At 35.3% G+C, this 22,872-nt stretch overlaps 1 protein-coding gene across 2 annotated transcripts in view; it reads right to left on the bottom strand.

Annotated features, from left to right (window-relative positions):
• Nucleotides 1-2,361: 2,361 nt before the first annotated feature.
• Nucleotides 2,362-22,872, bottom strand: part of SYT10 (synaptotagmin 10) — a 68,385-nt gene continuing 47,874 nt past the window's right edge. Inside the window, exons 4-8 of one of the 2 annotated variants that reach the window (XR_012373934.1) lie at nucleotides 17,394-17,514; nucleotides 14,293-14,464; nucleotides 11,588-11,717; nucleotides 9,271-9,585; nucleotides 2,362-8,593 (exon numbers count right to left, since the gene is read on the bottom strand). Coding sequence is in view for 1 of the 2 variants with exons in the window: in XM_025879536.2 (XP_025735321.1) it covers nucleotides 8,522-8,593; nucleotides 11,588-11,717; nucleotides 14,293-14,464; nucleotides 17,394-17,514 (495 nt within the window). In the remaining variant the exon portion in view is untranslated. The remainder of the gene's footprint in view (nucleotides 8,594-9,270; nucleotides 9,586-11,587; nucleotides 11,718-14,292; nucleotides 14,465-17,393; nucleotides 17,515-22,872) is intronic. The other variant, XM_025879536.2, reaches the window with a different exon arrangement.

Raw genomic sequence — 22,872 nt, 5'->3', positions numbered from 1 at the left:
TGTATATCCACTTAATTGATCTGAACCTCAATTTCTCCATTTGAAAAAGGTCATAATAATACTTCATAGGGATTTTGTATAAATTAGGGATAAGGTATGCAGTGAGCACAGTGCTTGGTGCATAGTACATGAGCTGTGTGTTTTAGGCAATATGCCCAATTTGAAACAAAACACAACAAAAATCTCTCCTTTAATTCTTCACCCTCGCTTTCAGTTATAGCTTCTGGTTGAGGTAACTCTATGGCTTTTAGTACTGCTTCTCTGTTGTTCACTAATTTAAGTTGGTTAGATTCGTGTGCTTCAGGAGGCACCATTTACATACACTACAGTGTGATCAATACCCTCAGGAATTGTGCAATTTGGTGGCCAGTTTGTGTTTTGTGTTCTCAGTATGATTCTTACATGTTAGTTCCTTTATGTTCTGATTTGATTTCCCATCTCTGACTAAGGTGTAGCTTCCCATTTAAGATAAAATGTTCAGTCTTATTCGTTCTGAAAATTCACACTCAAAAAATTGCTCATGAAAATGCATACAAGCTAACAATTAAACTCACTAAGTGCATTCAAAGTGGGAATTGATTCTGTTCACATAATTCATAGTCATATTTGGAACTTTGGATGATTTTTTCCATTTGGAGGAAAAGTGGGTTAAAAAACCAGAAACTGTCCTATTTGTGGTTACTATTCAGATTTTTGGTTTTATTCTCTGTAGACATTAATGGATATATATTCCTATTGTATTATTTTATAAGAGTGGATAGAATCAAAACTGTTCAAATCTTGCACACAAAGGAATTTTAAATAGCTTACCCATGAATTGGATGCTTTCAATTTGTCAGATACATTGGTGGTGACAGCCCAAATTGTCAAGATAACAACTCATGCTTTTCAAGAGATGCTAACTTTTGATTGCAGTTTGCTTTATATTTCTCATATATATTTTTTAATGTATATTTTTCATCATATATAGTATAAGTTGCCTATATGATCATAACCTAATTATTATGCCTTCTGGTTAGCAGAATGGAGCTATGTTTAAGATGTGATCATATGAAGAATTTGTATGCATTAAAAAATGGGATAACAACCTCTAAAAATCAGTAAGGAAGAAATTTAATAGAAGAATGGGAAAAGTCTTAAACAATGAAATCCAAATTTCCAATCAATACATATGAAAAGTGATCAATAACACTAGAAAAAAAGAAATACAAATTAAAACACTGAAGAGATATCATCTTTGTCATGTTCAAATTGGCAAAGATTTGAATAATAACACTACCAAGTACTGACTAGGGTACTTAGAAACTATCCTATATTGTTAGTGGAAGTGTAAATTTTAAATCAGTGTGGATAGAAATATAAACATTTGTTGAGGAGATATTTGGAAATACTAACAAAAACAATCTTTAAAAGTAGACATTTAATTGCTTTTTTCAGAAGCAACTTGGATTTCATTTAGGTGCTGCACACTTTTTGGGTGTAGAAATTTAAGTAAGGCCAGACAGGTCAGATCACTAACTATCTTGCATTCTATCCAGATTTATTTACTTGCTTCTTCTTATAAGCTGTTTTTTTTTTTTTAAAGTGATGATTCTAGTATAGCACATCTGATTTATCAATGATCATGATTTCCTTTGATTCACGTGCTGTGTTGACCGCCTAAGACTAGTTGTGACACCAATGTTCCTAATGAAAATCATTTTGAAAATCTGAAGAAAAACAGAAGCAAATGAACAAAATAACTGGTATATTCCAGCTACTGGATCACTTGCTATTTATAGGGACTTTTTGCAGATGAAAAAAACGTAGCTAACATGTGTAGGTAGTATTAACATTTGATTAATGATTGTTTCATTACTCCTTGATGGAAATAATCCAGGACCTTAAATTAAGTTTTGCAAAAAAAATGGTGTGTATTAAATGAGTTTTTTTTTAAAGATTTTATTTATTATTTGAGAGAACGAGAATGAGAGAGAGAGAGAACACATGAGAGGCAGAAAGGTCAGAGGGAGAAGCAGACTCCCTGCTGAGCAGGGAGCCCGATGTGGGACTCGATCCCGGGACTCCAGGATCATGACCTGAGCTGAAGGCAGTCGCTTAACCAACTGAGCCACCCAGGTGCCCCTTAAATGAGATTTTTAAGATACATTCAGTTGCTCGTGTTAATGAATTATTGATAGATGCATCACACGGCTCTCTAATGAGTGGCAAAAACAATGACTACTAAAGTAAAACTTAGCAATGCAAAGGTCTCAAAATTAAATCTTAAAAAGGTATTTTCTTCAAAGACAAAAATAATTTATAATCACTCTATTTATTTTTCAAAATACATATGAAACCGTAAAATTATATTTCAAGTGCTTTTCAATTTTCTTTTACAAAAGTAATCATAAACTGTAGACTTCATAACAGCTTTGAGGTTTCATTGTTACATAATTCATCTGAACCTGACAAATATGTTCCCACACATTCTAAAGAAGACATTGTAAAAATACTGAAATGTATAACATCTTTTAAAGGTGGTTGCAAAACATTTGTTCTAAGTAATACAATTATAAGTGGTCAAGTTTCACAAATGGCTGGTTACCATGTACAAAAACCCGAAACACGAATTTCAAAAGATTTTAAAATTTCTGCTCTATAATGCGGAAGTCAAAGATATTGATTTGAACAATGGCTACGTATTACATCACAAACCAGTTAAAAAGTCACCTTATGAACAATGACTGAAGGATACCAAAAAAGATCAAATATGATGGATCTAAATTATTCAATATCATGTGTGAATGAAAAATGTTTGTGTTTTCTGGCAGTTTAAATAATTGGCAAATATCATGGACTATTTGTTGGTTGAATCATCACATTTACAATGTGAGGCAGCTCTTTTCTATATTGACCTCTTGATTCTTCATTCTGGAAGAAGGTCTCACTTCACTGTGTTCCATAACTTACCCATATACTGCCGATGAACCCCATCACTTCTCTCAGTTGGAAGGGTCAACAGAAAGTCAATGCAAATGACATGAACTTGGGTTGGACTCTATAAAAAACTATAAATGCAAATGTTTTGTATATTAAAGTTGGTTCACCTACTTCATTCTTATACAGTGATAGAATTTATGAAGCTATTCATACTGGGGATTACTGTCTTTTAAATGGAAAGCTTAAAGGGTCTTTATAAGGAAAAACAATAGAACCCACAAAATGATCTATATAGAGTAGATACAGATAGTACAAAGAGAGTAAATCATGCAATATTTATAGAGACCAATTCTGTGGCTAGCTTGTCCACAGCCTTAAGGATTATACTGTTTTTGTTGTTGTTGTTTTGGTTCACAAACTTTATTCTACAGCAAAATTATTGCCAAACATAATTCCCTGTATTGATGGTCAGACTGGGGAAAAAAAAAAAGTTTTGAAATAGATAACAAAAACAAAAATCCAATGCATTAACCATCCAACATTGAGACTTACTTCTCTTAACAATTTTTCATTCATTTCTATAATATGCTTTGTATGCATTAAATTGTTTTTGACGGAACAAAAATATGAAATTGAATAATTGAAATCCACCACCCTGTACAGTAAATACGGATTCTATGCACAGCAGATGTAAATCGCAACAAAATTTCTGAAAAAAATGACCTATTTTTACCCTTTCATAAGATCAGACATAGTTTGCTCTTTGGAGAGGGTTCTTATGACCTCTTTGGAGAGGGTTCTTATGACTTATGGAGAGGGTTATTATTTTCAGTTGGAGATGAAAACATTTCCATATAAATACTATCTGTACCTCTAGATCTATCAATAGCAAGTCATTTCCAGTGTTTCAGTGTAGATAAAAATAAAATTATTCTAATCAATTCCTCCTTGTAGGAGTGTATTTAAATCATTTCAAGCATAAAGAAGCCTATCTTGTCTCTTAAACACCTACTTATTTTTTCAGTCACCATTTCTAGTATTCAAAATGTTTGCATTCAATAAATCCTTAAACCTCACCTCAGCCCTTAATTTAGCACTTTCTTAAGTTTCTATAGCATGATATTGTCATGCCATCAAATCCAACCCTGGTTACCCACCTTCCTGATGAACAGGGTGAAACGAAAACGCCTTTTTACTTTGATAAGAAAACACTTGAACTGAATATTAATTTACTGCCACCGTTCAAATAGACATCTTTTTGGTTAACTGTTAATGGAAGATGACAAGTATTACAATGCATCTTTTATAAAAAAATATTTATTTATTTGACACAGAGAGAGAGACAGCAGGAGAGGGAACACAAGCAGGGGCAGAGGGAGAGGAAGAAGCAGGCTTCCCGCTGAGCAGAGAGCCCAACGCGGGGCTCGATCCCAGGACCCTGGGGTCATGACCTGAGCAGAAGGCAGACGCTTAACAAGTGAGCCACCCAGGCACCCCGCCAATGCAACTTTTATTAAATTACCATTCACGCTGATTAACATAAAACTGAGTAAATATAGGAAAAGTCTTTTAATGAAATAGAAAATTCTTACCTTAAAGAGCATCGCTAAGTAATACATTGGAAACAGAATTTCGTTTAATCAGCTTGTTTCCTATGTAAAATATAAACTCACTATTTTCTTTTAAAGAATGAGTCTTAGTAGGTTCAGATGAATCATATCCTGAGCCATGTCACTGAGGAACTATTAAAATTCTGTGTCATGGGTTTTTTTAAGCAGTATTAGAGGATTTACCTTACACTAGAAGTTAAAGGTGGTACAAAGGAGATTTCGATTTTGCATTCAAAATCTTTATTTCTATGTGCTTTAAAATCTGTGTTTAACTACCATCTAGTTATGTAGACTTTCACTTTAAATTATTTACTTTCTGTGCTTTTGCATCATCTCTTACTGGCAGCAATACATTCTTAGCCTAAAAACTATAGAAGTTTAGATCAATTAAAGTACATCAGAACAACCAGAGGTGCTTCAAGAAAAGTTGTGAAGAAAAGAGATCTCCACATTTTCTTTAGATTTAGTAGAGGTTGAATGACTTTCTTAACTCCTTATCAACTCTTTTTTTGTTTTGTTTTGTTTCAATTATCAGGTAATTAAATTATCTGGTAATAATCACAACTAAGGTGGCAAGAAATAATCAGATGGAACTGCATTCCATGAAAATATATCTACTTAGTTAACATCAAGTACTCTTTTTAAAGAGGTAAAGAAATGACCATGTGTTCAAAGTTAAGATTTTGTGTCCCTTTATTATTAATAGCCTTTGGCTCTTTTGAGAACTCATTCTGAAATAAGTTATATTCTGTTTTATGGATAGCAAAAGCTGAGAAGGGAGTGAAAGTTTGGCTTTTTCATTTTTAAAGCAATTATTAAGTTAAAGTCTTATGAGATTGATAGTTCCTTATTGAGTCTGCAAAATTTTAAAATAATAAACATTATATAAAAATAAACACGGGTGGAAATGCCAGTTAATTATCACAATCAAATAGGTTCAAATATTTGCTTTTATCTAAAACCTGAGTCAGTATTGATCAGTTGTGATCTCCCTGCAGTAACTAGAACATGCACACACTCCCCAAAACTGCATAAGAAAGTGGATGCTTGGCTCTGCATTCCCGTCTCTAGTTCCCTGGCATAGTCATAATGATATTTTTTACTGAATTGTGACTATATTAATATCATGAGTTTTTACATGTGAAACAAAATTCCAGAACGGCTAGCCTAACAAAATTAAAACTGTCAAGAAACATATTATTAAGAAACCACTGTAAAAAAAAAAAAAGCATCCATTCAGATTTTTCTGAGAAGATTGTACACTCCTCAAACATTAGCATACTTTTCATATTAAATTTCCTCATTCCCCTGATTACTTAGTGAATCGGGTAAAATACACAAATAAATAAATAAATAAATAAAATTAAAAAACCAAAAAGAACATTAGTATTGTTACATAATGAATCAAGACTTGCTCCTTTTCCCTAGACTTAGGTTTGACAAGTCCCTGAATAGTCCCTGAAATTAGGTGTTCATTATATACCTAAACTTCGACTTTAGAATGGGTCAGTGCTCTCATCAAAATGTGTTGTCCCACACAAATTAGTGGTGGATATCTATAACATCAAAATTTATTTTAAATACTGAAATTAAAAACATTCCTTCTTCAATCACACACAGGAGGAGGATAATATAGGTTTGCATGGATGTGTCTGTGTAGAGAATGAGGGTGTGTTGTATTGAAAGTGGTAAGATTATGTCTTTATAACATAAAATATCCTCTGAAATGATCACACTTTATGGATAGGAGGGTACACCTCCCTCATGCATTGCATGAAAAAGTTGTGGTTGTTTCTCCTTCATCTCCCTCACAGGATCAACAAATATTGGGCATGATGAGCTTATTCTAGTCCCTATGAAACAGTTTTTAAAAATTACCTTAAAAACATATTCATATTTTAATCCATAATCCCCATAGTAAAGTCTCCTGTTTGGCTGGTTGTTTGTGTTTTTCATCACAAGCATTAGCTTTTTCTCCATAGGAGGCAAAGAAAAGCAAGAGTTTCTAAGAATGCATACAAAGTCCTTAAAATATGTTTTCAGATGAAAATTATTATTATGCTCAGGAAATAGAGTTGCTACCTAATTGTAAGCTGCAGCTATATCTACTAATAAAACATCTGTCTGCAAAAATGTCATTTTATTAAGAGTATAACTTGTCTTCCCATTTGACAATTTTTATTTCCTAGTAAAACAAAGAATTCCAAAATGGAAATGTCATCTTCAGTCAGACTGTCTATAGCAAATGGTTCTTTTAGGCTTCATAAGGTAGATAGGTATTTTCAAACAGTTTCCTTCTATTATTTTCTGTCAGCTAATGCTATCTAGAAATACTTGCTTTTACTAGGATGATACAGGCATTCTTGAAAAATTTTAGGGAACTGTGTTTGCCTTTAAAGTGTTAAAGTGTAAAATATTTACATCTTAATTAACAGTAATGCCATCATACGAGAGATGCCACAAAATTTCACAGCTTTTAAATTTTTAATATTTAGAAATAAGAAATTTTACTAAAATCAAAATTTTATAACTGCTGATAAAATTTTCTCATTCTGATGAATATGTTTTTATATTCTAAGTACAGATTTTCCTGCTCTTTTTTTTGTTGTTGTTCTTTTAACCTTCTATCTTGGGATAATCTTGAAATATGCACTATCCATAGTATATATCTCAAAAATAAGATTGGGGTCATTCAATATGGATACCTTCTGATAGGGCCCAGAAATGAAGGAGACAATAAAAAGTTGACCTGATTTAAAAGAAAGTCCTGTCATGTAAAAACACTTGCATAGTTTTTACAACTCCTGGCCTGATCCTTGATCCTTTCATGAAAGGACTATGTGTCTTGGCCTTTAGAATTATTTTTATTTTTATTAAATGTGGAAGTTATGTTATTTATGGTATATTTATGTAATTTTCTGAAAAATAAGTCATCCCTTCTTTAGGAAAATAACCAATTCTAGTGATTAGTTTCTGATTGGGTTTAAAAGTCACCATTACTATGTACAATCTAATTGACAATGAGCACAGACATTTATTGTCCCTTTGGTGTCTGTTAGTATGTTCTGTCAGAAATATGGATCTACATGATAGTTTCATGTCACAAAATATACATGTCAGAGTACTTGAGAACCTTACAAACACTTAAAAAATAAACAATTTCTGATTCTATTCATTAGGGATACTAATGCTACATTTGAGATAAAGAGTATTAGAATTTTTAAAGTATCAGTTAAACAGTTCAACAGATGTTTGAACTAATGTAATAACATTAAGACAGTATAAAATGGTAGCCCAAATGGTTCAACCTCCATTTTCCAGATGCTAAGTATTACTTCTTAAATTTAACTCAAAATTGTTCTTTAAATTATAACATTATCTGTATGTTTTAAAGAATGAGCTTGAGAAACAAGTTCTGAGTTTAGCAGAGCCAAACCTCACTGAGGACGTAATTTGCTGAGAATGAAAGAATATATTATCAGATAAGTAACATTAATTTGCCCAAGGATTTAATGCTGTGTAAGTTAAGTTCAAAATTTCCATTAAAGTTTATATGGAACCATCTACACAACTAGAGATTAACATTGTTGTAACAAGATCAAAACCATACATACGTGACATGTGCTACTTTATACAATAGCAGCATAAACTATATTTAATTTTAGATAAATACAGATTCTTTTAAAGGAACGCATTTCTTTACTTATGCAAAGAATTGCAACTTAATGAAAACACTCTTTGTGCTAACAGGCATATGACATGAAAAATAAAATGCCTTATGCAAGTAAGGTATATTTGTATTCAAGTAAAATATATCAAGATGTCCGAAGTTAATGAACAGACAAAAAAAGTAAATGAAAAATTATATGTCAAGTTTGTTCATTATCAAGATATATTTTAAATGAGGAAATCAAACCTTCCACTCTTTTTCTGATCTGATGAGCACAGGGTCCTGGTTCCTTATTATAATGGTCTTTATTTTGGAGGCATTATGGTGTGGAAGGTGGTTTGGGTGATGGACAGGATCCTTGACTATCAAAACTGGTTGCTCGGCCAGGTAACTGAAAGACAATAATTTCATAAGGCATGATCTAGTGCAAAAAAATAATAAAGTGGGTACTTGCCGCTACCTTTTAATAGTGCATATTCACCCATGCTACGCATGTCTCTGAAGAGAGGATGGACATAATTCCCCCTACCCTCTGGAACTCACCTTCTCAGGCAGCGTGATGGGGCACAGGCGTCTCATGGAGATGTAGGCAGAGCATGATGCAACTGGCAAGCACCACAGCACTGCACACACAACTATTCATGACTGCAGACTCCTTTCACATTTGATGATAGGCTTTTAATTCTTACTGTCAAATAATTAATGGTTTGTGGTAGTGGGGGGGTGACTGCTAGGTAAGAGCAAGAAGGCTCAAGGCACAAGAGACCGCACTGCACTTGCTCTAAGGCAGGAGGTGATTTTTACAGGGGCAAATGATGAGACAAGAGGGACTGACTTTGGCTAATGGGAGCTATGAGTGTTGATGAAAAATTTCTCATGGTCCCTAAATATTATGCGTATTTAAAAAGTTCAGTTACAATGGGATAAACTTTTGACAAGGTACAAGTCACCAGATTTTCTAAATGATGCTTTAGTCTCTGTCCCACCAACTTACCCGGTTTTCAAATAATTGTTCCCTTCTCATTTTAATCCCTTCTTTGGCAATAAAACATATGATTATACACTCACCACTTTCCCAAAATGCAAAATCCAGCCAGTTCTTAGGTCTCTAGTCCATATATTCTGTTTGACCAATGAATGTAGGTGCAGGAGTTGGAAAAAAGGAGCTACTTGCTAGACAAAGTACATTTACATAGTCTTTTAGTCCCGTTTGTCCTCTGATACTCAGCTGCTAGAAAAATATCTGGGATCTTCTTCTGAGGCCCATATGTAGCTTGTTCTTCCTGTATGTCCTACAATGACTGAAAAGTGTTGACATGTCTTGAGACACAAACATATGCCTATTCCAGAGCTCCTCTTCACCAGATAAATGTATAGCTGCTTCTGTAACAGTCATAAGTAATTATAATATAATATACCACCCCTGTCTTTTCATTAGTGAAAAGTTCTTGTTCACATTATCTCTTTTCTCCTTACATAATTCCTGTGAAGTCTGTAGGGACATGCATTTCTATGTTCATTAAATATGGAGAAATCCAGCTGTAGACGGAACAAGTGATCTGCTCAGGATTAGACAGCCAGAGGAGCAAGGATTAGATCCCACATCACTTTTCAGTGTGATTCTGTGCCCGGCAAACTTTACTCTCATGTCTAGAGTCTTAGAATTAATAGTCGCTTTTCAAACTTTAATTGAAAGCAAGATGAGAAGCAGGAAAAGGATAGTGATTGTATAATAAGAAGTAGAGTATACTTTATACTTTAGACAACACACACCGCCGACATGAAACCCAACTTTCCCAAGACTTGCTGAATACATCTATTTGTACTTCTGAAGCACTCTAGGGGAAAGTGCTGTGTGAATGGGCATTCATGTTTGTGTATGTGTGTCTTTTATGATTTACATTAAACGAAGTGAGATAAAGAGTCAGAACATTAATATATATAAACAGATATCTTATCCATGAGAATATCTCACCTCTGTTGACTGAGCATGCAGTGTTCATACAGTGTTCATCCAATTTTCCCTATAATGTACTGGGTAACACAGCCAAGGTCACATTTTTGTGACTAAGCTGAAAAGAACCTGGGTCCACTGACATTTAGTTAATTAAACTGTGCTGCCTCTTTCATTTAAGCCAGTGCTTAAAGCCAGAACAAGAAGGAGAACATGAACAGATGGCAGTGCCTTCTTCACTTACTATGTGGCCATCATAACTATTCTTTTTTTTTTTAAGCTAATTTTTTTTTAAAGATTTTATTTATTTATTTGAGAGACAGAGAGCATGAGAGGGAAGAGGGTCAGAGGGAGAAGCAGACCCCCCGCTGAGCAGGGAGCCCGATGTGGGACTCGATCCCGGGACTCCGGGATCATGACCTGAGCCGAAGGCAGTCGCTTAACCAACTGAGCCACCCAGGCACCCCATCATAACTATTCTTTTAATCGAATTGCAGAAATTCCATCATCTACCCCACGTCCTTTTGTGAACCTGCATTACTTCTCAATCAGGTCACATAAAAGACTTTGTGACTCTTCAAGAGTCTCCAGCAATCATCTTTGGGAAAGAAAGTCATTCCATCTAGCAACATTCGGTGTATCAGGTAGACTGACCACTAACTTAAAGGTTAAAAATCCTGACAGAAACTGGTGTTGATACCTCTGGTTAATATAACTATTAATAGTAATTATAATCAGAGATAACATTATGTCAAACTCCGTGCTAAGCACTTAAAATTTGGCATTTTATTTAGTTTTACTCTTTGAGTTTGCTACTATTACAAACTAACAGCAGAAGTGTACAGAGGTTACAGGAACTTGCCCAAAGTTCTCCAAATGTAGTCACACAGCAGAGCCAGGCTTTGAACTTGGGCAAGCTGATGTCTCGATATTTTAAAAATCTGTGAGCACTTTTACTTACTGCCCAGAGTATTGGGAGATATACCTGTCCCTTTACATAGAGGAGTTGTATTAGAAGATAGTACTTCTATTTAGGGATTCTAGGAAAGTTTAGGTGAGGTGGCTGTTTTCACAAAAGAGAAGCAGCAAAATTCAGTTTCCAGTTAGTAATGAATTTACTTGACTGCTCTATCACTCATCGATACAAGTTTTCAGGCTATACAAAGAAAATGACAGACTTGCAATTTTTATGAGCTTACTGTCCAAAGGAATATCAAACCCAGAAAATTTAGTGGTTTCTAAAATCCTACAAGGCACACAGAACTTTGAATACTGGGATGAAAGAGTATGTGGGATGGAAGTAAGAGCAATGTTTAAAAAAAATAGGTGAATATATAAAATGACAGATGAATGTTAGCAGATAAATAATATATAAGGCAAAAGAGATAAAAAAAAAAAAAAGAGGGTAGATGCCCGGGAACCACAGCATACCTCCAGCAAGGGGTGCCAATGTGTTATTGGTTTTCGGTGATAGGCCAGCATCTCATTCCAATGGTCTCGCCCAAGACCTTCAGCGTCCAGGCCTGTTCTACACACTCCTATGACCTCATTGTGTCCTACCCTACGATTTGGAGAATATTACACTTTCATTCCAACATTCAAAGATAAATGGAGTTTCACACAGCTTAGCAGAATTTTAAACATGTGATTTAAACACTAGATTTTATGATAGGTTCCAAATGATCCTGCAGGTTAAACTACTGTAGGTCAAATTAAAAATCTTAAGTAAACAAAATTTCCTACACAGGATCTCAATTCAAATATGAATTTGTAAAAGGAGCACACACAAACCATTTTAGTTCTCTGTAACTTGAGCACATTTTACAAAAAAACTGAATGAGAAATGCCGGCTGCTCCTTACCTATATTGTTGAGTTTCCTTTTTAGCAGCACTACTATTAACTTTAAGTGATATAAATCACATCTTGTTTTTTTCCACAAGGCTTAATGTTTTATAATGATGCTTAGGTTTCTTACCAAGAGCTCAATACCCACTTCTTGTATAAATGACCGTATTCAATTGACTCTATGTGACATATCAGCGTATGTCACTACTTGTACTACAATTAAACAGGGTAGGGCTATCTTCAGTACTATGGATTTGATTTATTACTGCACAGCACCAGAGCATACTGCACAACATTGCTATTTTTTATTCCTGTCCTGTTTTCACAGCAACAAATCAAAATAACAATGATACTTAATAATTTTGAGAGCTTATTATGTGCCAGACACTGTCATAAGTAATGTAAATGTACTGAATCACTTAATTCTCACACCATGACCATCAGTATCATTATCATCACCTCATTTTACAGATAAAGAAACTAAACACCCAGAAGTTAAGGGACCCACCTCTACACAGTAAGAGGCAGAGGCAGGATCTGAATCAAGACAGTTGACTCAAGTGTGCATGTGCTAAGTTTCTTCTCAAGAATGGAATATAATTTAAAGGCATTTCTGCAGCGTGCTTTTGACAGACTTCTCTAAGGACACTTTTGAGATGATTTTAGGACCTTTCATTACTTTTTTCCTGTCATTGATATAGATATGAATGTTTAGTAAGTTGTTTCTTCCATATGAAGTTTCCCAAACAAGCATATTTTTAAAAAGATTTTATTTATTATTTATTTGAGAGAGAGACAGAGATAGTGAGAGAGAGCAGGAGCAGGGAGGAGAAGGAGAAGCAGGCTTCCTGTGGAGCAGGGAGCCCGATGTGGGGCTCCATCCCAGGACCCTGGGATCATGACCTGAGCTGAAGGCAGATGCTTAACTGACTGAGCCACCCAGGTGCCCCCAAACAAGCATATTTTTGGGAATAATTTTTAAAATCTTTCTGTTCTGTATATTGTCAAGATCCATTTCCCTGAAATTGTCTGCATGACAAATGCTCTGTTGTATTTATCTGCAATCACTGTGAAAAATCAATAGGAATACTTTTTTGGAAAGCAGAACAAGGGCTTCTGATGAAAACCCTGCAACATTTTTAGAATTTGAAATTTTAACTAATTCAAGACTTTTCTCTCTCTAAATAGTGACTTTTTTTTTTCCAAACTGTGATATAAACTAATTGCAAATAGATGGTATAAATCATTTCACTTCTTAGTGCTTCATTTTCTAGCTCTGAGCCAGAGAATAGCATATTAATTTCTCTAGGTTATAGGGTCCTGGTTACTACTATTTTCATGATACCATAAAATGAAGCACTCCTTTTGAATACATTAGAACAAATAAACATAGTAGAACACTGTCTCTATGCTGATAATTTTGTAGGTTAAACATAACAGTATACCTTTCCAAAAGGTTTATAAATGTAAAAGGTAAAACAATACAAAGTATATAACAAGGGCCAAATAAGAGATGTGAACCTTTAGTGGGACAAGAGTTCAGAGGAAGAAGAGGTTGGTTAGCTGAGAAAGACACAGAAGGGGTGACTTGAGCAGGGTTGTGAAGCCTGGGTGGGATGAGATCACAGAGCAGGGTGACGTTTCAACAGGGCAAGAGTGGGAGAGTAAAGCTGGAGCTGAAGCAGGAAGAAACGTCAGAGCTGCAACTGGGAGTTTGCAATTTATTTTATGAAAGACTGGACTCAAAAGGTGTGAGCTGAAAGAATTACCTACAAAGCACATTTTAAGATCGATGTGAAGGCATCAAGGCTGTGTCCCTATGGCCATTGTTCACCTTCCACCCTTAATACTCACTGTTAATGGTTCTGTATTATGCTAATGTCTTACAAATGGGAAAAGTGAATCCCAAAGAGATTATATAACTTGCCCTTGGGTAAGAATTATGATATTCATATTCCAGCCCAGCTGGGAAAACAAACTCCATTGATTGTAATTTGTTGTTACTGTAAAAAGACGTCACTATAGTGCTTTCTGTAATGGGTTCCATATTACTTCTGCACTACTCTTTCACCAGCCTCCGGTGTCCTGTTCTTCACTTAAGAATGACTTCTTTTGGAAACGAGAAAATAAATATTATAATATGGGAAAAATGAATTGTGAATGAATAATTTTTTCCTCTTCCATTTTAAATTAAAACTGTTGGAGCAGTAAATAACCTGGAAAGTTGAATTTGCTCTGCATATGACTAAACATGGCTGTTCTTCAGTGAATGAGAAATACATGTACATACCTATCGTAATCCATGACCGCAATGGAGAGGCTGACCTGGTCCACGTTCTCTGGAGGGATATCGAAAATAATGGCCTCATTGTACACAGGGTTTAGAGTATTTTTCTTTGTAGTTGTTTTCCTCTTTTTTAATCTTCGGCCCTCACACATCAGAGACACTTTGACATAAGGATCTAGAAATGGTAAGGTAATTTCATTAAAATGAAAGTACTAGTACAAAGTATAAATAAAACTGTAGTTAATTGCTACTAAATAAAAAAAGTAGTATATTAAGCCTTTTAGTGTTATCAGTTTTAAATTCAAATGACTTATTTAGAGGCAATAGACTAACACTTTCTTTTAAATGTAAGAATTTATCTTGAATGAACCAAAAAAGCACTAACTTTATCTGTTTTTAATACAACAGAGAAAACCTACTAGTCTATCAAGAGCCAGGGCAGAACTATAATAACGTCTTCTAGTCACAGCTATTTGAAGACACATTTTGTTAAAAGTGATTTCTAGGGAATGTAATCCTAACAAGTAAGTATAATTGCCTTGAAGTTAATTTCCTTCAAAATGATTTAGGATAAGAAGACTAAAATTTGTGAAAGAGTAACATTGTATCTAGTGCATATGTGTGTGTGTGTGTGTGTGTGTGTGTGTGTGTGTGTGTAACCACAATGAGTAGAAGTTAGAATTTTCCTCAGTTGTTGGAAAGGTACTAAAATAAGAAGTTACATTTTACAGTCATAGTGTTGGTGCTTGATAAGGGGCTCAGGCTGAAGAAATGATCACTACAAATATATTAAATACATTGTGTTTAATTATAAACACTAATATACAGTAAAAAAGGTAATATTTGGTTTAAAGATGTTCTCAAGGAAGGTTCTTGATATGACATTGTCTATATGATGCCGACTTGAAAGGGAAAAAATTAGTGGGCGTATATTTTTATGGGCCAAAGGGTCAAATAAATGTTTAACAAGTTCTGCCCCAGTTGACTGATCTCTATTTTTACTTCTCCCACCTTAAGTAGGAAAACTGTTACAGTATTACAGAAAATGATGCAGTATTATACGAAAGTTTCTATAAAAGCCTTACTTTTGTCCCTTTTTACAAGAAGGAGGCATGGCTTTGGGAGGGGGTGTTGGCACTGGGGCGAGAACGCTAGCTGGTTAAAACAGTCAGTGCCTGCTCTACGTTCATTTATTTTTCCCCATTCATTCTGGTGGCCCTCCAACAGTAGCACCACTGCATCTTTCTCCCTCTTTCCACCAATGTAGTAATAAGTCTCATTTCCTTAGAATAAGCCAAAATCATGGCAGTATAAATTTACTTGAATTTATGCCTTTTAATAGAAAAATGTATCTGTATATTTCATTAGCATTTCCATCAAGGAGCAAAAATATATTTTCTGGCTAGAAATAGGGTAAGTAAAGGAAAACAAAGTAAAATGGCAATGTTCAATGGTTGTTTCCCATTTACTTCTCAATTTTTTAATAATAGGCAGTATGTTCTAAGGAAGAAACTCACTTCTGTGATACTCTTTTGTGTATGAGGCCCCAGGCCTAGACCTCTCATTATCAATGGGAACAAGGCATATTTATTCCCTGCCACCCCCATCATATCTCTGACATTTTTCCACCAGTGACAAGGATAATTTACTGGTTCCTTAGTTGATTCACAAACCTCTTGTGAGAATTAATGAGGTGGTGTTCTCAGAGCAGGCACTCCTCCCATGAAAACTTCATATAAACAAAAAGTAATCTTGCACTTAATTACAACTTTGATGCTGTCTGCTTGTCTCAAAATTTGATCTCTTTTGATATATGGTGGAAAGAGTAGGATAAACAATAATTTGCTTAAATGCTTAAATTTAAGTACACTGCTTAAAATCTTCAACATTTACTGACCCAAGACTTTTTCACCAAAATAAATGTGGAATTTACTTTCTTTCTACCTATATATCAATGATGTGTTGCAAATTTTGAAAAATGAAAAAATTATTCACAAAACAGTTCAAAAGTGAAGATGATAGAGAACGACCTACAATGAGGAGGCTCCCACCCATCTGTTCCCACATGTCTCTCTCCACCCCTAGTTTTCCTGTGTCACTCTATTTCTTTTTGCAAAGAGTAAGAAGATAAATATATATTGTAACACTCCCCATTCTTACACAGAAAGGGGCATGACATCCATATTTATTTTTGCACCTCACTTTTTTTTATTCACTTAGTATATCTTGGAGCCCTTTCTACACTAGAACTTAGAGTTCTCTCATGCTTTTTATAATACAAATTTAATTTATTTCTTTGTTCTGAAGAACCACAAAGGTATAGATTCCTTTCCCCATGTCATCCTTTCCTGTATCTCCACTACCATTTTTATTTGTTTAATCTGACGAATGCTTACTGACCTCCCTCCTCTGTCCTGATCATTTTTTCTGCTGTAGGGCTGTGCCAGAGTTCACATGTTAAGTTAACACACACCCCTCCAGACTGTAGTGATATAAACGAAGGGATAAAGGAGCATGATGTGGCTTTACCTTTTCATCAAAATTAGCACAGAAAGAGAAATTTCCTCCAAGAACATCTTTAAGAAACTTCAAGAAGCATTCCTTTACTTTATTATTTCTTTCAGTCCCTACGCTTGCCCAAATTTTTATTTTGAAAGGTGGTAAGAATGCTGCAAATGATGGCCTTGGAAACTTGTTATTTCTCTGCAGATCAGGTGAGGGAGATAAATTCAGTCTACGTGTGTTTCCATACTTGTAGGGTAATGCAAGCTTGAAGTCAAGGATTTTTTTTATAAGCAACTGACTAGTTAGAAGTAGGGCAGTGATTGGTAAATTATGAATTTTTGAGAACAAAATTGGTAGAGAAAGAAATAAAAATCCAAGTTCATAGTCAACCTATTTGATAACATCTTTTAAAAATTTTGTAATGATAATGTAAACACAAGAGGTGATTTGGAGTACTTTGGTAATTTCTTTTTCTACTTTGATATTAATACGCCACTATAAACAAATGAACTCAAATTCAATAGCCATATATAATTCTGGATATAGGAAATGTTTTATTTGGAATGTACCCTTGACCCACTAGCCAACTGTGTACATACCTGATGAGCCAGTGATGTCCATAGCCTTCAGATTTCTGCACTTGATGACCGTCAATGTCATACGTCCAGCAGTTGGCAAATAACAAAGGGAGAACATGATTTCACCCAGATCTATACTTTCCTAGAAAGGCAATTGGTAATGTTAGCAATTTCAAACACCAGATAGTGAAAACAAGATATAATTGAAGAGGCTAAGTGAAAAATCACTTCAGTAGAATATTTGAATGTCATTCCACATTGTTTTATTAAGGATACAGATAATATTGCCAGAAAGCTGTTCTAAACAGAGTAAGAAAAGAAAGTATATTCCAGCTCCACTTGTATTTTTAAGAGAAATCTCAAACTTAATATGGTCAAAACCAGACTTCTCATTCCACTCACTCCCATCTTCTGAAACCAATTCCTCTGTCAGTCCTTCCAAAACCCAGGAAAGGATGTCTTCATTCACCAGAGGCAGGAGCCAGAGCCCAGCAGGTGCTTTTATTCTTCTCGTTCCCTCACCCCTACACATCCAACCCATGTCTTGTCTACACTGTCTACAAAATAGATCCCAAATTAGTGACTGCCTTTTCAGCTCTATTAATACCATTCAAGCTAATATCACTTCTCAGGATTACATTATGAGTCTCTAAAGTTGATCCATCTCAGAAGCAGCCAAAATGATTACTTATGAAATGCAAATCAAGTTATTTCACTCTCCTGCTTAAAACCATCTAAGGGCTCACAATTATTCTGGGATAAAATTCAAACTCCTGGCATATTAGCAGGGTAACTATAAATCTTGGTATATATGAGAAATTCTGGGTTTATACCCATTGTCCTGGTATAATTAGTAGGGACATCCCCTTCAATTCTTGAATATGTCTTTGGTTTGGACAGTGCATCACATGGTCACACATATAAGGCTCTGTGTGATTGGGATCCTGTCTTTCTTTTCTTTTTTTTAAAAAAGATTTTATTTATTTATTTGAGAGACAGACACACAGTGAGAGAGGAAACACAAGCAGGGGGAGTGGGAGAGGGAGAAGCAGGCTTCCCGCCGAGCAGGGAGCCCGATGTGGGACTCGATCCCAGGACCCTGGGACCATGACCTGAGCTGAAGGCAGATGCTTAATGACTGAGCCACTCAGGCACCCCCTACCTGTCTTTCTAACTTTATTTCTTGCCTCTCTTCTCAGCTTATTCTGATATAGACTCAAAAACCTTTTTTTTTTTCTGTTATTCAAACAAATGCAGTTTGTTCCTGCTTTTATCTGGTGCATTTTGTTTTTTTCTCATGTATCTTTCCAGGGATGACTCCTTCTCACTATAAAGGACTCAGCTCAAACGGCATCTCCTCGGTAAGACCTTACCCCTTCCTATCCTATGCTCACCTACTCAAAGATCCTTCACATTTTTTTTTCATAGCACTTGTACTCATCAGAAATTATCTTTTAAATGCATCTTTTGTTTCCCCAATTCCCATATATAAGGTCTAGGACAGCAGAGTTCTTGTCTTTTTATTGCTACATCCCCCTGAAGTGCCTGGTACATAGTTGGCTGTCAGTGCATCTTTCTGAAGGAATGAAAAGATTATAGTTCAGATGGACAAAAACTGACCTGCTTTGTATCAAATATGAATTTGAACTGTCCACAGTACCCAGATATATATTTCCTCTCCATAGCTGCACAGATGGTGGACAAACGAAAATGAGTGTGAACAATGCATATTTAGGATGCTTGTCAAAGAGCTGTTTACAGGGTTTAATCAGATCATTCATGGTAAGACAATATGTGGGAGATTTAATTTGGCAGGAAGTAAGTTGCTATGCACCCAGCCCCATAGAACTAGGTTCCTAAAAATTCTTTTTTTTTTTTTTTAAAGATTTTATTTATTTATTTGACAGAGAGAGGGAACACAAGCAGGGGCAGAAGGAGAGGGAGAAGCAAGCCTCCCATGGAGCAGGGAGCCTGATGCAGGGCTCGATCCCAGGACCCCGGGACCATGACCTGAGCCAAAGGCAGACGCTCAACGACTGAGCCACCCAGGTGCCCCGGTTCTTAAAAATTCTTCATGACAAACTATTAACCTTTGTTGGACTTACTCTTACAGCTTAGGTTCTGATTTATGTAATTCCCATTTCTTTATTCACGGTCTAGAAGTAGTAGGGCCTGCTAATTAAGAGCATAAACCTTAGAGTCATTTAAACTTGTGTTTGACTTCTGTGAGATCCTAGGAAATTTAAGCTTTGAATCTCTGAAACTTCATTTTCAAATTGAGGAAAATATCCACTCAACCGTGGTTTTAATCATTAAATGAGATAATGAGATAATGTAAGTAAAGTACTGACATTACATATAAGTTATGTAAGTAAAGTCTAAGGCATTTAACACAATGTCTGACATACAATAAAGGATGCTGTTTTATTCATGGCTGTATTGCCATCACATGGAGCAGTACCTTACACAGATCAGGTGCTCAGTAAGTACTGGATAATGAGAAAAAATTAATTAAGGAAAGCAGTTATTACTTTTTAAGAACTTTAGTAAAAAATATTTTAAAGAAAAGATATATCCAACTTGGTCTCTTTTGGGCTATTGGAATGCTGCAAACCCAAAATAGTGAGCCAGATCCAACAGGAGAGGCCTGAGAAAAAAACAGAAAGAGTACAACCTCCTAGGAAGGATTCATTCTTTTCACCACCAGGCAATTACTGAGTATTATTTGATAGGTGTGCTGGTAGGTGCCATACATACCAAGATAGATTTGGCAGGAGTCTGTCCTTGAAAATCTCAGTTGAGAAGGAAAAGAGTAGGCTCTAAAAGGCTAAGAAAATAAGTCTGGATCTTATTTTATCTGATGATTATCTTCCTATGTCTTTTCCAGTGTTTCTTTAGGCTGAGTCAATAGAGTTTTCTCTGAAGTTTTCTGTCTGGCAGCCACCACCCCTCCCTTTCTCTCACTGTGTATTTCTCCTTCCAGGAACTATCTATAAAAGTAGGCATATTTTGTCACCAGCTGGTAAAAAATTTAAGGGATCCCTTTATGAATGTAGAGAGCAAGTATTAAGTTCTACCAAGAAACATGGTGGGGATGGCAATGGAGAAGCTAGGGAAGAAATAGGGGACATGATCTCAGAGATGAAGTGATTACAGTCCAAGAGGGAATGTACCACATACAAACAGACAACAGAGACATCTAAAGGGATCAGTAATAAAACATATTTTTATGTTTTTGATTGATACGGTTTAACTTTTACACATGAAACAATCTGTGGAAGTAATTTTTCTACTTCTCTAGATATATCACATGCTTACTGGTTGGAACAAAGAAAGTTTACTGTATTTGGTCCCATCTCTCAAAGGTCCTTTCTATCCAGCTGCAACATGATTTTGACTGTCTGTTATTAACAGGTATTGGTAAGCATAAAGAAGTTAAACTGAGGAGCTGACCAAAGCACTAGCCTAAATAAATTCAAAGCAAAGAGCATGATTAAAGAACACTCCCAGGCAGCTCTGTATGCAGGCTAGCTGGCTTTTTGCCTACTGTAGTAGTAAGAAGTCTCCTTAAATATTTAAACTTCATGAGGTCAGGAGTTTTAATGAAACTGGAATGAACTGGTGGTAAAGATTAATGTATAGTATGCATGCATAATAACTGCACAAAAGTTAGATTTTTCATTAGACTAGATATTTCCTTCAGGAAGTATGAATGTGAAAGAACTGAAATTGCATACACACTGAAAAGGGCAGAACACTCTCTAAGGTAAATACCAATATTCTACAACTTTTTAAATCTGGAAGCAATCTAAGAGATAATTATGATAAATGAACTTAATGAAGGTAAATGGCTTATAACCTTTAAAAAGGTCCTGTAACAAATCTAACAGCAGAACTCCAGATTTTGGCTACAGTCTTATGAGCTAGTGTGCACTAATTCTTGGTAACCCCACTGAGTCTGTCCCTGTGTCGATGGCCCAGCTCCAGAGAGCGGGTTGAGTTTTAATTGCCACTTCTTCTCTGCCCAAGATCACTGCAATTTATAAGGCCATACTCAGTCCCAACAGTCTGAACCTCCTCCTGCACCACAAAGAACCAGAAAATAAGTTGAAAGTTCTCTGAACATATAGCACAAATAGAACAAAGTTATATGGTGAAATTCTTTTAAATAGGAGACTACCTCATTTCTTATTCATTTACTATTTACTTATACATTTACCCATTTACTATTATTTTTGACTAAATTCTAAACAAGAATGTTTACTTTGGTATATTAATCTATAGCAGGTCAAACTCACACGTGGAATGTGGAGATGGGGAAATTAACAGCTGTCAGTCCGGTGAAGGCAGCAATAAATGATAGATGGAAAGACACTACTCATACAAGAAAGAAGCAAACATTTGAAAAAGGATAACAACCTGGAATCATTTTGTATCAAGGGGAACTGACACTAATAATGCCTCAGTAACTTAAAAACATCATTTTATTATCGATTTCAAGAGTGATTAATATTCAAAATGATGGTTTTTGAGTCACTAAGCTTAGAAAAAATATTCTTTATGTTCTGTTTAAGAAAGTAGAGAAGCATATACTATTTTTTGGATGGAGTTATTTTTTATCCAAAATCCTTAAAATATTTGAACTGGTAATTTTGGGTTTTAGTTTCTTAAAATGAGAAAGGCTTTGGGTTTCTGAAAAGTTTAATTATGGATAACCTCATTTATTTCAATTCTACATAAACACGAACTTCCCATATTAACCTTGGAAAAACCATTGTATCTTTGGGCAAATAATCATTTGAAACCCTGCTTTAAGTCTAGCATACAGTGTTCCATAAAATTCCTTTCAAGTACGAAGACCATTCTCATACACACTAATGTATTTGTTGGAACGTTCACAGTGACAATCTTCTGACTGTATTGTGAAGAAGGCTAACAACTGAGGCTAGGTCAGGGACTTACATTTGATTTCTTCATCCTGGTTCCACAGACATAGAGCTGGGTCGATAAAGATCATTTTCTAATAATTGGCCAAAGTTAACCTCATAAACACAGTCACAGTTATAAAGATTTTTCCATGTACCATCTCTCCAGGATAGAAATAAAAGTCATTGGAAAGATAAGTTGATATGCAAATAGTTGCACTGCACATCTTATTTCAGGACTGAGCTAATAGTAAGATTAAACTATAGCAACTGAGTACAGAGATGGAGAGGAAGCAGATTCAAGGCTTGATAACTACAGCATGTTCTAACCAAGGGAATCACCCCTGGAGGGAAGTAAACAGCACATTAGGGTTTGAGAGCCTAAAGACATGGGACTGGCAGAGAAGAAGAGGAATAATATTGTATGTGAGTACGATGATTAATATTTACAAATAAGAACGGGCAGTTTATGTTGAGAAATAAGGAGTTTGGTGACATGTCGGAGAAGGTTTAAGGCTCTATGTAGTTCATTCTGTGACTCCTATGGATAATAGGGATAAAGGGATCCAAAGGTG

This window comes from Callorhinus ursinus, unplaced genomic scaffold, assembly GCF_003265705.2.
Source record: "Callorhinus ursinus isolate GAN/ISIS: 27379988/994484 unplaced genomic scaffold, GSC_fseal_2.0 scaffold27, whole genome shotgun sequence".
In the NCBI taxonomy this organism is placed as follows: domain Eukaryota; kingdom Metazoa; phylum Chordata; class Mammalia; order Carnivora; family Otariidae; genus Callorhinus; species Callorhinus ursinus.
This window is presented reverse-complemented; position numbering and strand designations above follow the sequence as displayed.